Here is a 14,872-nt window from a genome sequence, read left to right as displayed (position 1 = left end):
TTTTAAACTGAGTAAATCGATAAAACCAAGCTTTTCACTTGATAATCTGTGTTCATCACCGAACTCCGAAAGTTATTTTATTTTCAATTTTTTCACAGTTGGCTTAATTGTCTCAACCATGGCGATCGCCTGGCCTTTTCGCTGACCACCCCCCCCCCCCCCCTACACACACAGACACACACACCCACGCACGCGCATACAAACATTGAAAACAATAACATAATAATGTCCCACTGTTTTATAGATTTCACTTTTATCACGTTTATTTGTCATTTCATTTTTAAAGAAACCAATACAGCCATCAGCGTCTGCTGTCCAAGTTATGTAATAGCCTATTTCTTGAGATATTCGAAAGACGAATGTTGGGCCTATATAGATGTAAATGAAAGTCTCTCTACATAATTTAGCAAATGATAAACAAATATTTTGACTTCGATAAGTACATCTGAATAAATCTGGAGACAGGAAGGAATACTCTCAAAGTATTTTTTGTGCAGCAGAATAAATATTTTTCCATGGTATTCATAACATTTGATTTTATTGCCAATCTATCTGATACTGCTTTGAATTAAAACCACCCTTTCGCCATAATGCCCATATGCCTTGCATATAACATACACACATGACAAAATTATTGAATTAGGCGAAATACCTTATCATGTGAAAGACATGAATAATACAGTCATCTGTTTCCTCTTCCAAACGCAGCTTACAAGTTCCATAATTCCCATAAAGTTTTATTTATTACGATGGGGAAGCCTTATTAAACAAGCTGAAAAAATCTTCGTTAGATACAGTATATGTAATTCAAGTCTCGATACATATGAATCTAACTTGTAAAGTGTACTTTACGGCGTTATAAAAATTCATGTAGAATTTGTTTATTCGACATGTTTACTCAGGAGGAGAACAAAAATATCACCATGGTAAATTTTGGAATGATTTATGCTAAAAAATACTTCAGCTTTGGAAGTCCAATTTCATACCATTCATTTACATAATAAAAAGGCTTCGGTTTTTGCAGTCCATTTTTCTTTAGTATATGAATTATTCGCAAGCAAGAATGGAATCAAAATCGGATTGGAGATTTCGCTTTTCTTGTTGTACTTCTGTGAGATGGTTCATCAATTCGTGCTTTTCGTCGTTTGATCTTTGAAGCTATGGAGAGTAAAATGGAACAAGGTTGGAAAGATTAAGCAAAATAAGAGAGTCTTTTCTATAAATGTATAGTGCGGTACTAAATACCACGTGGCAAGAGTCCATTGTAGGTAAAGAAAAACAAATTGTATAAATCTTAATCATACAATGATGCAACGTTTCGCTGATGTTTATGTTTTTAAATCAGGCTTTATATTTTAGAAAATAAGAGATTTATAGAAAGACAACGTTTGTTATTTATCATGTCTTTTATCAATGATGTTTTTTTTTCATTTGAATGAATTGAATGTTATATGTATGTTTGAAATAATCATGTTTTTAATCAAACTAGCAAAATAGCACCTATTACAATAACAATACTAATACCGGCATGCATTATAAAGATTTTATTATTGTGTATCACTATTATCATCATCATTATCGTCATAAGTATCAAAATTATTATCATGATCATGACCATAATTCGTAATCATCAACAACGCCATTATCGTTATTTAGTATATCAAAATCATCACCATCGGTCATTATCATTACCACCATCACCATCATCATAATAATTACCATCATCATCATCATCGTCATCACAAACAGCAACCGCCATCACCACCACCAGCCCCATCATCATTATTACCGTCAGTGACATAATGAGCCAAAAATTTTGAGGGGGCTCGATATGGCATACCGCGAAAAATAAATAAAAAGATGCGAGCAAGGAAAAAAAATTACATTTTCATTACGAAAATCCAAAATTGTGGTAGGTTTTGACATCATAATTTCCCCCTTAAAACTTTTCCTTTTCTCTCTTTTCTTTCATCTGTTCGCCATGTGATTACTGTCATCACCACCATCATCATCATCACCGTCATCTCCACATCCTCATCATCGTCACCATCATCATTACCACCACCCCCACCACTACCATCACTGATCTGGTCACCTACTGCATCAAATACTTACCAGCTCAGAGAGTTGTTCAATCTGGGCGTCCTGTAGTTTCCGTTGTTCTGCTAGAGTCTCGATGTCAGCCTCGAGTTCCTTCACCCTCATCACATCGTGGCTCGAACACCCACACGTTACTCCCACATGGCGATGATTACCCTCATCATCCTGAAAATGAAGTATTTAAAAATGTTTTACAGTGGGGAAGATTTTTTACCTGACTGGTAATAAAGAATCATAGACCAGTACCAAAGGACCAACGAATTAAGGTCCTCTCCATGCACATGGTAATGATGACATTTGCGCTCCGACTAGGTTCCAAACATGGGTTGCCGAATTCTCAAATACATTTCCGGACAATTTTAAGCAGAAACAAAAATATTAGTAAGAACAAGAAAATATTTCTTAAACTTCGAAGTGACGCATGCATGGTGATGAAAATTGCAATTACTATATAATCAATAATTATACATGACGAAATATGAGCAATTCGTAATAACATCATAGATCACTAAAGTCTGGGTTTGTTGGTTAATGTTGACACCCATACCTACTCAAATCAATTGAAAAACCATTTCCAATAATTTCATTCCAGATTGGCTAAAATAGGGTCTAATTTCGGGTTACTAGTTGTACATGGCATTAATAAAGGAATATGTTATAATCACGACAACATGAAAGGGGAAAACGAAAGCTAATTCTCGGCAAAGAATGACTTAATGTTCTGTTTAAGCTTTAACCATGTTAACGTAGCCTAAATATTGATTAATTCAAAGATTATCAGGCAAGGGCTGGTTATAAACAAAATTACCATTGATTTTCTGGCGGGATCTCCTTCATTGCATTTGAAAAATTGTTCGCTTGTGTTTAGCCTCCCGACCTGTAATTACGAGTGAAGAATGAAAACGTGATGGTGTTATTATTAAAATATATAGAAATATCGTGTTGTTAAGGATTATACATATAATCATGCGCTATTTCATTTTTTTTTAATTCCATAGAACTGTGGAATCTGCGTAATCGAGTTAAGGCAATTTTACATTTTTTTCTTAATTTCGACTCTCGGCAATCTCATCTTCTGCTTCTTTCTCATGGTATTGTTTTTTTGTTGTTGTGGGGGGGGGGGGGCTGTGTTCCTTTTACTTTTTGATAAGTGCCTTTAGAAACAAAGGCCCAGACCTCTTTCATTCTCTACCTCTTTTTTAGATATTTTTTTAGCGAAAATGCAAGCCCTTCACTCGAGGAAAGTTGTCTGAATATGGAGTCTGAAGTCCCTGACAGTGAGTATGCGCAAGCAGAATAGTCGACCGTTCCCCGTCATCGGCCGATGGACTTGAATATCCTCTATGGCCTTCTACACTGACTTATACACCTTCATGGATATCAATAAATATGTTTTACCAAGCATGAAATAAGGTTCACATGGCTATATAGCTTTATCAAATGTAAATATAGTTATTCTAATAATAATAATAATAATAATAACGGTTTATTTACCCAGGGTAGCCACTTCAATCATATAGCTTCAATCATATAGCTTTATTAAATGTAAATATAGTTATTGTAATAATAATAATAATAATAACGGTTTATTTACCCAGGGTAGCCACTTCAATCATAAGACTGCTCTTCCAGCGGGCCCTGCATAACATAATATGTTATTATTACCCTTCTCAAATCTAAATGCTGAGCACCAAGCAAGAAGGCAGAAGGTCCCATTTTTATAAGTCTTTGGTATGACTTGGCCGGGGATCGAACCCACGACCTCCCGTCCATGAGGCGGACGCTCTACCACCGAGCCAACATGCCCGGTGTTACAAAACTGTTACATTCATCTAGGAAATTGCTATAATTGTATCGTGGAGAAGTCTTATGACCCCCCCCCCCCCCAAAAAAAAAAAAAAAAAAAAAAAAAAAAAAGTTTGAGTTTGAGTTTGAGTGAAGATATGCCTACCTTGTGTGCGATGTTATCCATATGGTTGAGTAGATTGATTCGGCCTTTTCTCACCTCCATCACAGTCTCCATCCATCCTTCAACCTCGCCTTCCAATCTCTTCTTCACCGCCTCTAGGTCAGCTACCTTCTTCTTACTGTCTTCGAGCTCAGACTACATTGAAGACAATGGAATAATATATTCTTTTTATAACGATATGGGACTTGTTTCATTAAAAAGTTACAACTATGGTTATTCTGTCATTTTACCATGGTAACACGACACTGCAGTCACTCACAGTCAGAATTATAAAGATTAATGGAAGAGTTACCATAGTTGTAAAACATTATAATATGGTCTACTAATCTATATCACAACGGAAGTATGTTAGTGTTTGAGTGGAAAAAAAGATAAACGAAGATATTAAATGCGATTCTGTTAATGCAATGCACACCTCTAATCATGATATGTTTACTGGTCATGTTTGGTTGTTAGAGGTGCGTTTGATCGCACAGTGTTCTACAAAACTTTGATGGTGATAATTCATGATTAATGCAACTGCAAGTAAATCCAATTTTAACCCTAACTAGGCCGGGCTTTTTTGGCTGTTCTGTGGTCGGGGGGGGGGGGGGTTGATTCCCCCCCCCCCCCCCCGAGATCTCGGCCGCCGATCGCGCGAGCGCCGCAAAAATTTGCACGCTGGTAGTGTGCGATGTAATCTACAAGGCTGTATGGTGAAATTTTCAAAAATAATGAGATTTTATTTTATATGAAATAATTATGCTAATTTATGAATAAATCATACTTTTTGCTCTAATTCACTAAATAAAGCTCCTAGAATGCTAATTTTTGGTAACAATATTTTTGGTAGCATTCTTAACAATCGCAATCGAAAAAAAACTTCGGTTTGGAAATCAATTTCTTATGTATTTTATTGTTTTATGAATTTCTTATGTATTTCATTGTTTTTCAACCTTTTGTTTTTCTTTGTTTTTTTCACCAGATTTATTGCACAATCTTTTTGAAGCTTAATTATGCTAAAATCAATTGATTTCAGCCGTTAAAAGCAAAAATAATCATATCTTTATGTATAAGATGAGAAAACTCAATTTGCATTGACTTTGTACACAAAATCACGTTTTGGAACAATTTTTGGTCTGACATGCACTTAGAAAATGTTGCGTAATTTCGGAACCGCGTACCCGGGCGTCGCAAATTTGGTCTGAAAAGATGCGCGAGACTTGAAAGTATAAACTCTGTTATACCGTGCTTACACTTAATCGGCAATTGGTTCTGAACCAAATGCCGATGCAGAATCGGCATTTGGATTGCGTTTACACGTTGTTACAGCTCGCGGTTCAGAACCGCGAGCCGATTCAAATGCCGATTAAGTGTAAACACGGTATTAGTGGCGCGGTAAAAAAAATTCGCGCGGCGAAATGATCGCAGAAAATGTTGAGGGGGGGTTGATTCAACCCCCCCCCCCCCCTCGGTCAGTTTAGGGTTAAGAATGCCATCTATCAATCCGTCAAGAACCTGATAGCTTAGAACTGTGTATTCAAGTTTATCTGAAATAAGTAACGTGATTTGAACCCGAAAGATGAGGGACGGTTATCACCTTTGGCTTTTGGAAATTTCCGACAATCCATCTTATTGAAAGCTTTGGTTAAACGATTTAGAATGATAAAGATAACAACTTGCAATACGGAGAAAGAATAATGATTTTAACCTTTAATAAAGATTTCGCTTTCCCATCATTATCTCTGTCATCCTCCATCTCCTTCAGTCGCTTCTGCATCCAGCCTAGCCTGTCTTGTAGAGCCAAAACGTTGTGACTGGGGTGAGGGCGCCCTGTATCACTGCAGGATCTAGCTAGCTGACGATGGGCAGCATTCAGCTGTATGGACATCTCGCTCTTGGCTTCAGTCAGGTCCCGCTCGTTGTCTTCTAGGGCCTGGCAGTATGAAACGTGGTGTGTTAATGTTTTATATAACTATATTCCAATTGTTTCTCATAACGCACAAGCCCCTTTGCATAAAAATGCCTGATGCACTTTATATTTAATCTTTAATTACATCTATGTTAGTGTTGTTGGAGGGATATGAACGTGACTCTGTACACTTCTCCGTCTGATGGAAACCAAAGATTAAAGCCATACTGATCTAGATTATACTTCGTTGCTGTAAGACATTCTTGGTTATTCGAATATGAAAACAAAATCAGATATAGCACCTGGTAACACTGCATTAAAATGAAGAGGGGTTGAAGTCTTGGTTTCTGTGAATGAAAAGTATAAGAAAAGATAATTTCATTTTAAAGGAGCCTACCAAAAGCAGGACCTTCGGCAATCCCCAAGCCTCCGATTTAAACAACTCGTAATGCAATGTACTCGCATATAATGTTGATGCAATTTTTTTATGAATTGAAATTAAATTTGATGCATCAAAGCTGAATCGTAGAATAGAATATGTCTTTAACAAAAATGACTGAGGTTTGCTATATGTGACTGTAAAATGGGTTGACTTTTACCTTAACTTGGCCTTCCAAGCACCATTTGTCTACCAGTAGATCGGATACCCTTTTCATTAGTTCCTTTTGCTTTTCAAGATTATCTTCGGAGCACAATTCTTCGTCTAGACTGACAACAGATGCAGACACTCCAGAGGCATTTTTTTCAACAGTCGCACTCTGTCCAGATTGAGTGTTCCCTTCTCCTTGGAATGTTTCCTCGAGGAGTTCGTCCTGTCTATCTAAGTCCTCCCCTTTTTCTGGAATAATATGTTGTGTTGGATCTTCTGAATTTTCATTCTGGCTTTGTCCCGATGAAAGATCGGGATGCTGGTTTGATACATGGGCACCAATGACGTCATCTATTTCGGATTTGGTGTCGATATCTTCCGGTAGAACTTGACAGGAACCATCAACCATCTCTATCACTCTTCCTTGGTTGAATCCCGACACCGGGATTTCTTTTGAACCATCATTCGTTGCTGAAGCAGATGGCATGCCCTCGTCCCAACCAGCCACTGCTTGCAGAGCTAGAGAGGTCATCGTCTGCATCTTGGCATCATGGCAACAAGATCTGCAGTGCTTCCCGCCTCTTCCCAGGTTCCTACAATCTTTCACCTGGAATTGATCCTTCCTGTAGCTCGTCTTCCTCGCACCTGTTGCTCGACGTCTAGCATCCAGACAGGCCTTGTTCATTTTCTGTCGCCTCGGTGTTCGACGACGTGTGACGTTGTCAGGTTGTTGCAACTGCTCCTCGGAACTTTGTTTTGCAATCTCTTTGGTCGGTATAGGTACCTCAACAAGCTGCTTCCCCCGGTTCTGAAAAGAAGTTTTGATAACTTGTTTAATAGCCTTGCGTGAAGCTGAGACTACAAATTCGTTTCAAATGAGTCGTTATATTTCCATTATCCCTATTACAATATTATTCTTTTGATTTCGATATCTATCCAGCAGCAATTATAATGACGTCGGTTAACTTTTATTTGTCCTTTCTGACAAAGACCAGGTGAAAATGTGATAAATAATGTCGTCTCGTTATGGTAGGAGTATGCAATAATTTTTTTTTTCCAAACATGATAAATATAAATTCCAGTTCAGGATTCTGGTAATTAGACCAACATTTACCCCCATTCAGACAATCATTGCTAGAGTCACCGTATACCTTAATAAATTCATCGAAGGACTCGTCGCTGCCAAGGAACCGGCCAAACTCCTTCAACCTTAGAATAATCCTCTCGGCTTCCTCCGACGATGCCGAGCTATCCACCTCTTTCAGGTAAGCCCTCACCGTCTCTCTAGCATTCAAAGGTGATGTCATCGTGGCTATGTCATCAGGGAGGGACAGGAGGTTCTTGTAGATGACTTCCATCTTGGCCTGGGCCAGCTGCCTCACTCGTTCCAGAACTTTAAGGATGCGGTCCTTATCGACAAGGAGATCTCGAATTCTGCAAAGAATTATTAACCAAGTTTATGGGCCAATAGGCTATCGTATTTTTGCAAAATTCTGACTTTGAGCCCGATATATACGTCGGAGTTTCCTGAATAATTATGGTATAAGTGAAACATATTTATATGTATCTTATCCGTCTAGATTGTAGCAAAATACATTCCTACGATGCCTATTATTTAAGTTTACTATTCAAAAACTGATAAATTTAGTGTTCCCCGCTATATAGGCAAGTATGAATATTATTGCTAATCTATTATTATTACTATTATTAATATTATTATTATGAAATTAAAAAATAATGGGAGCTCCATCTTTCTTTCTGTCAATTAAGTAACTTTGATCCGATGACGAGTGTAATTCGCAAATAAATATTGCTTTACTTGCCTTTTCTGTAAGCATGCTTTTTGTTATTCACAAAGTGCTAATCGCCGATGCAGTGAATGCGAAGGACAGGTTTTTCTAACATATACCGTAAGGTATATACAATCTCTTTGTTAACGTGAGGAAAGTACAAGTAAATGTCACAATAAATCATCACAGTATGTTGCTTTACCTATTGTCCTTCTGTTTTACTCTCACTTTGAGTGAGTTATTAATCGCACGATGGTATTTGATTCGAAAATTAGCTCGGGCGATGGTCCTCCTGGCGAGCAGCAATTTGTAAGTCCTCCGGGGGATTAGTCTGTTTTCTTCCATTGATTCTCTGATGGTGATATCTTGATGGTCCAATACATCTTCCTAACAAAGAAAAAAAATGGAATTGTCTGTTTTCTGTATGATTAAGGGCCTTTTCACACGTGAATCTTGAATCATCATTGTAATGATGACCTGAATGATGATTGCAATTCGTAATTGAACATTCGTACCGTAATTTGAGTGAAACTTAACTGGAATTCACCTCCGGAGTAGAATTTGAATTCGTGATTGTGATTAGCGTTCGTGATTCTAGTTTGGTTTCACACGTGCTTAAAATTCGTCATTCATGTCATTAGCCTTATTTTTCACTGGATTCATCATTAAAATTACGGTATTTTTACTTTGTGAAAGGGCGGTAATTGTCTTGATAAATCATTCACAAAACGATCCCCCAAGACGCTCATGACTACTATTTTTAAATTTTAATATAGAAGGGGGTCGATTTTGGGGAATGAGAAAATTCACATTTGTTAAAAAGGTAAAAAGGTTGAAATGTATTTTCTCTGCTTAGTGAGGCGGGCCTTAAATTTATATACAGAACAGACTTAGTCACATGTTTGTGTTAATAGTATTGACTCTCTCGCAATATGTTCTGCACAGGTTTGGGTATGCCACGTAAGATGTTTATTAGACATAAAGATGTTACAATTAAGTATGGAAACTTACTGGCCCTCTCTCACTGTTTCCATCACTTCTATCCACCGACCGGCGAACGTCGGCTTGATTCTGTCTTCGATTGGTTGTTCGGGATGCTGATGTCGGTAGAGGCATGTTTGAGGGATGCTCTGCGCCTTCGTCCCCGGGATGATGGTCTCTACCGCCTCGTTCAGCTTCATATTTTTCAAGCTGGGTTATTAAACATGTTAAATCATTGAGATTTTGCATTTTGTTATGATTCGCAAATAAGCCGTATAGATAATTACTTATTTCATATCAAACGTTATCATCAATATACAAATTTCATCTAGCCGATCTTTGGAATAATAGTGAGTAATGCATTAACCATGGAACTATAGGTCCATGCATTAACCTAGCCCTATATAGGAAATACAATAACGGACTCTTTAGTGTTTAGTGTGTTTTTTTTCTGATCTTAAACATGTATTGACAGAGATTGTTTGAACAGCTTATTTTCATTCTAGAATACGGAGCGCCGCTATTTGACAATCAAAATGCACAAATCTCCAGATAATAAATGTCTTTTTTCATGTAGACCTGTTGAAGGTCCTCTTTTTCTTCCACAATATCAAAGCTGAAAGGTGCTTTCGTTTATTATTAATGATCACGATTTTGGTGCTGTTAATGAATATAATGTAGATATAATGTTTACTTTCTTCTCTTTAATTTAGGATTTTACCTTGTTTCTTAATGTTTCGATTGTCAGTTTCAACTTTCGGATCTGGTCGTAGAGCTCGGCTTGTTTGACGGCCAGTTTAATGACGTCATCTTGTTTTACATCAAGCACCTGTTGCTGGGCGTTTCCTTGGAGTTTTGCTAATTCCAAGATTCCCTTCAATTTGGCGGACTCTCGTTGGCTGGAAATCAGACTTCTCTCGGCAATGTCTATAATATATTAAGAAGAAAACATATTTATAGGAGGTGCATGGTTGAAGGGCAAGGGGGATGTATCCAGGGGCGCTTAATTTCTTTGAAAAGAGTGGGCGGGGTAAGACTGGGGGGTCTACGTGATAGGCCTGTAAATCATGACCCCCTTCTCCTTCGTTTAGTTCCCTTTTCTTCTTCTTCTTTTTTTTTGGGGGGTGGGGCTTGTCACACAACATTACTACGGGAGAAAGTCGCATCAGGTATGGTTATCTTTAATCCTATTTTTTGTTTGTCAAGCCATTTTTAAGAAGAAAAAAAACCTTTATGGACCCCCCCCCCCCTGAGTAATCCAGGGTCCGCTACTGGTCGTGTTTGTATACGATTTATAAAACTTCTATTAAAGATTTTGAGGATAATGAACGGGGGTGCAGCGATTTACTCGTGCAAATCATGTGATATCATTTCAATTAAAATAGAAGGCCCCTATAAGAAAAGAAAGGTTTGCTCAGATTTGGAATAGAGCATAGGGCCTATAATGTGTTGAGTATATGACGAAAAAAATTATGTGTAAAAAGTTGCCATGTTCCCTCGACTTCGAAACATGTTTTCTTTTCATGCAACAAACTTGAATGCGCCTTTTTTAAACGATACTGGATAAATATTTCGTCCACTATCTTTATAGGGTGATGATGATGATGATGATGATGGGTTCTTGTATAGCGCCGGTATCCGCCTCAGCTGGGCGCTCATGGCGCTTGCTCAAAAATAGGAAATATCTCACAAATTTCAATGTCTTCAAACAGTGCTTAGGATCATCATTCAGTTCAAGTACTGTCCTAGTAATGCTACAATTGAGTTATTCTTGCAATAATGTTGGAGTGGGGAACAGAAAAGTATTCAGGTAAGACTCAAAAGTTGATTGGGTCTCTGCTCTCCTGATAAATTGGGGAAGGCTATTCCACAGCTTTGGTCCAGAGATGTATAAAGGCTCTGTCACCCCAAGTTGTGTGGCTGAGAGATTCTGTCAGCAATGCTTGATCTGCTGATCTGAGACTGCGTGTTGGTCTATGCTGAGATAAGGTGAGATAGGGTGTACTTGTACTTACGTAGTTTTCTTTGGAGATCTTCAGCATTTGTTTCTTGTTTTCTCGCATATTCCGTTAGTTGCTGATTGATCACGTTCAGAAGATCGATTTGATTCTCCAACTCAGAGGTTTCTTTCCTAAACTCCTCCTCAGCTTTCATGAAGAGCATTTCTTTCCTATAAGACATGGGAAAAGAAATCCATGCGGTGTCGATATACAAGGGGCCCGATATCCCTTATGCAAGAAATGTTCAAATAGAATCATTTCATTTCAGACTTATAATATTTAGTTTTGTGGATAAGCCTACTTTTCATGCAGAAAGAATCAAAATAAATATATATTTAGAATGATAATAGAATTACACATCCCCAATGGATTGACTTTTATGAAATAATTTTCGTTTTCCTAAATGAATAATATTTATTTTTATGTTTGAATGATACTTTGCTTGTATCCGTTATCATTTATTGGCATCTGACTACAATGATAATTATGATGGCCATGAAGTCCAATTTTTTACCATTACATTATCATAGAAATGGCACCATTTCACGAAAATTGTTAGCAATGACAATTTATGATTCTCTGACATTTATAAACATTTACAATCAAATACGAGTTATTATTAACCAATCAAAACCAAGGATTTACTGAAACTGTCGGAGCTGACAACTTTCATTACCCCCCCCCCCCCCGAAATATGACGGCTTTATAGCTAGTAAAACGTTTTGTCGCTAGATAATCAGCGACTGGTTATGATTTTAACCCAGCCACCAGAGGATGGCAACTCATTGTAACGATTAAATTGGCAATCAATATTAACGATTAGTAACCATGGTAACATATACAGTACTCACACATCTCGTTCCTTATTCCCCTTCCGAAATCGTTGTAGTCTTGATAATCTTGAATTTTCTACTATGTCCTCGCCATTCTAGAGAAAATTGATATGTGATCATGGTGAAACTCGAGTGACTGCGCTTTACTCTACATCTACGATAATAATTTCATTATCTTGGGCCATTATTTCAGTTACTTGTACCCGTTGTTGTTGTTTTTGTTATTGAATTTTTGCGATCATTTACGCCATTTATTTGGTGCTTGGATGCGGGACCTAAGACAGTGTTAACTGTTTCGTTAATAACGTCTCTTGGAGAGATATAAAAAAAAATCATGCATTATTATGTTTTTAGAGAAAAATTATAGTCTAAAACTAGAGATCATTGCTCAAAACGTTGATCAATGCATGCTGGGTTGAAGTCTAAGATTTATGCGGTTTTTGATCAGCACAATACCATGGCATAGGTTACAACCATTTTCCGAAAAGGTAATCGATGTTACGTCATCATGTAATGAGCCAAAAAAATGAGGGGGCTCGATATGGCCTATCGCGTTGCGAGCGAGCAAAATTTTTGACATTTTTATTACAAAAATCCAAGTTTGTGATAGATTTTGACAAAATATTCAAAAAATACTATCATATTTCACCCTTATCCCTTTCCTTGTATTTCATTTTCTCTTTTGTTTCCTTGGTCGTGAAAAATGTGGGGGTGGGTACGCCCGTAATAAAAGGTGAACAAGTGACAATACCGAGTAATGTATTTCCTCCTCGTAGGCCTACCTACCTGGTCCTCTAACTCCGTCTCTCTGCCCCGCCCAGAGGACCTCGTCAGGGAGAAGGCCTTCACCCGGCACCAAACTCCGTGCTGCTTCGCACACGCCGCTGCGGCCCTATCGAGGGAATTGCACTTTCTTCCTCCTCTCAACAAGCGCCGCTCCTCAGCTGCGCTCTGATTGGCTGAAAGTTTGTCGCTGTTGCGAAGTAGCTCGAAGTTTTCGTCTTGCTTTTCGAGTGACCCGTTGGCATGTGAAACCGTTGCTCTTGCATTTGATTGGTCCATTGTGTCAATTTTTGTATTATATTGCCGATTTCCCTATTGCAAGTTACTTGAATGAATCCAACTGCAATTTAGAAATATAATTTAGAAATAAAAATGCGATATGAAACGCTAAAAATTATAGGCCTATATCCATATTAGGTCCCATGCAGTACGTACGAAACAAGGCGTGTTAATATGTTATATGCTATAAGATCGGTACAAATTTGAAAGAGGGGCGGGTGCTGAACATGAAAATCAAAATTTGTATATTGACGTTTATTTATAATATACGTGGATAGCCTACCGAAAATAATTGGGGGGGGGGGCACCCCAACCCCCATCCCCGGTTCCGCGGCTCATGTGCTTAATGCCATGTTTATGAGTATCACATTTTTAAACCGTGAAAGAATAAAAAGGCAATTAGTCCTATAAAAAAAATAATAATCGCACTATATATTCTTATTTGCTTTTAATCAGTGTAAAATGAGCTAGTTCAAATATAGGAAGCAATACATACAATAACTTAGATATGAAAGCAAATCACCCATTTATTTACATCAGATATTAGTGTTTGTGCATCAAAATATAACAAGTGAATATCAACTTACCCTTATTTTTATTACGGCCGGTGGTTATTCAACATGTTCAACAAGGGCTATCGAAATGCTAGAAGAATTTCCAACATCATTTTTCTTATTTTGGCAGGTTTTCAGTAGTATGACTTGAAATGAAAGGCGTTGCGTTCCCTATATTAATACCATCGTGAATATTGTAAACATTATTTTGCTTGAATTAGGCGCATGGCGACATGCACGAGTGCTTCGTTACGTTTGTGACGCAACAATTCAGTTAGGTTCTTAAAGCTGCACACGCGCATGAAGCACAAAGTGCGCTGGCCTCATGCATAGATACCATTTTGTCTCTTTCTCTCACCCCCCCCCCCGTTCCCCCTTTATTTTGTTAAAACTTTCTTGATGGCAATACAGCTCACAGTATAGTACTAAGGTGATGTTAAAAAAAAATGAAAACAGATATGAAAGAGTTGGCGGGTTGTTTCTGAATTTATCCAAACATACCTTAGACCATGATTAAACTACCCTATGAAAAAGAGGACGTAATGATAACGAAATTTTGTATTTCAACTATTTCTACACTTAAAATAAACAAGGCGTGTTAACGGTCTGGGGAGCCTGTCCTAAAAGCAGAGGTAGAATATAATTTTCGGTCACCATTTAGCCATTCCTTTCGGCCGGCCATTATGTAAGTCGCTTTCCATATATGTTTGATGCTAACGTACATAGGCATATAAGGCAAAAAACAAGTCAAAGAGGAGGTCGTTTTATGAAGTAATGAAATTAGCAACCAACCTTTAATATTCCTCTCTCATTTTCCTTTATCTATAGGTGTCAAAGAAAATGAATTTGAGAGATATCTCTCTGTGAAATTCACATTGCAACGGCCCGATAACTTTTGCGGTAACCTAGTCCTCTGCTTCATTTTTTTAATCACCAGTCCTGGGTGACATTGACCATTTGCCTGTAGGATATTTTGGTTTCAATGAATAAAAAGGGTCGGGGCCAATTGCATAAAAGTTACCATTATGGTAACTTTGCCATCAAATGGTAACTACCATGGTAACGCTGATCAACAGGTAATTAGAATCAATTTGGATTCCATG

The 14,872-nt window shown here is 37.7% G+C and overlaps 1 protein-coding gene across 1 annotated transcript; it reads right to left on the bottom strand.

Annotated features, from left to right (window-relative positions):
• Positions 1 to 1,047: 1,047 nt before the first annotated feature.
• On the bottom strand, positions 1,048 to 13,215 carry LOC129274848 (uncharacterized). Its single transcript, XM_064108891.1, has 14 exons — positions 12,940 to 13,215; positions 12,172 to 12,248; positions 11,336 to 11,490; positions 10,042 to 10,247; positions 9,351 to 9,530; positions 8,542 to 8,726; positions 7,701 to 7,983; positions 6,844 to 7,357; positions 6,560 to 6,780; positions 5,760 to 5,984; positions 4,052 to 4,204; positions 2,909 to 2,977; positions 2,116 to 2,265; positions 1,048 to 1,158 (listed from the first exon to the last, which is right to left on the bottom strand). The coding sequence occupies exons 1-14, from the start codon at positions 13,213 to 13,215 to the stop codon at positions 1,048 to 1,050; spliced, it is 2,805 nt and encodes a 934-aa protein (XP_063964961.1).
• Between the last annotated feature and the right edge of the window lie 1,657 nt (positions 13,216 to 14,872).

The sequence above is a fragment of the Lytechinus pictus genome, chromosome 13 (assembly GCF_037042905.1).
Source record: "Lytechinus pictus isolate F3 Inbred chromosome 13, Lp3.0, whole genome shotgun sequence".
In the NCBI taxonomy this organism is placed as follows: Eukaryota; Metazoa; Echinodermata; class Echinoidea; order Temnopleuroida; family Toxopneustidae; genus Lytechinus; species Lytechinus pictus.
Note: the sequence above shows the minus strand (reverse complement) of the source record. Positions and strands in the feature narration are given on the sequence as shown.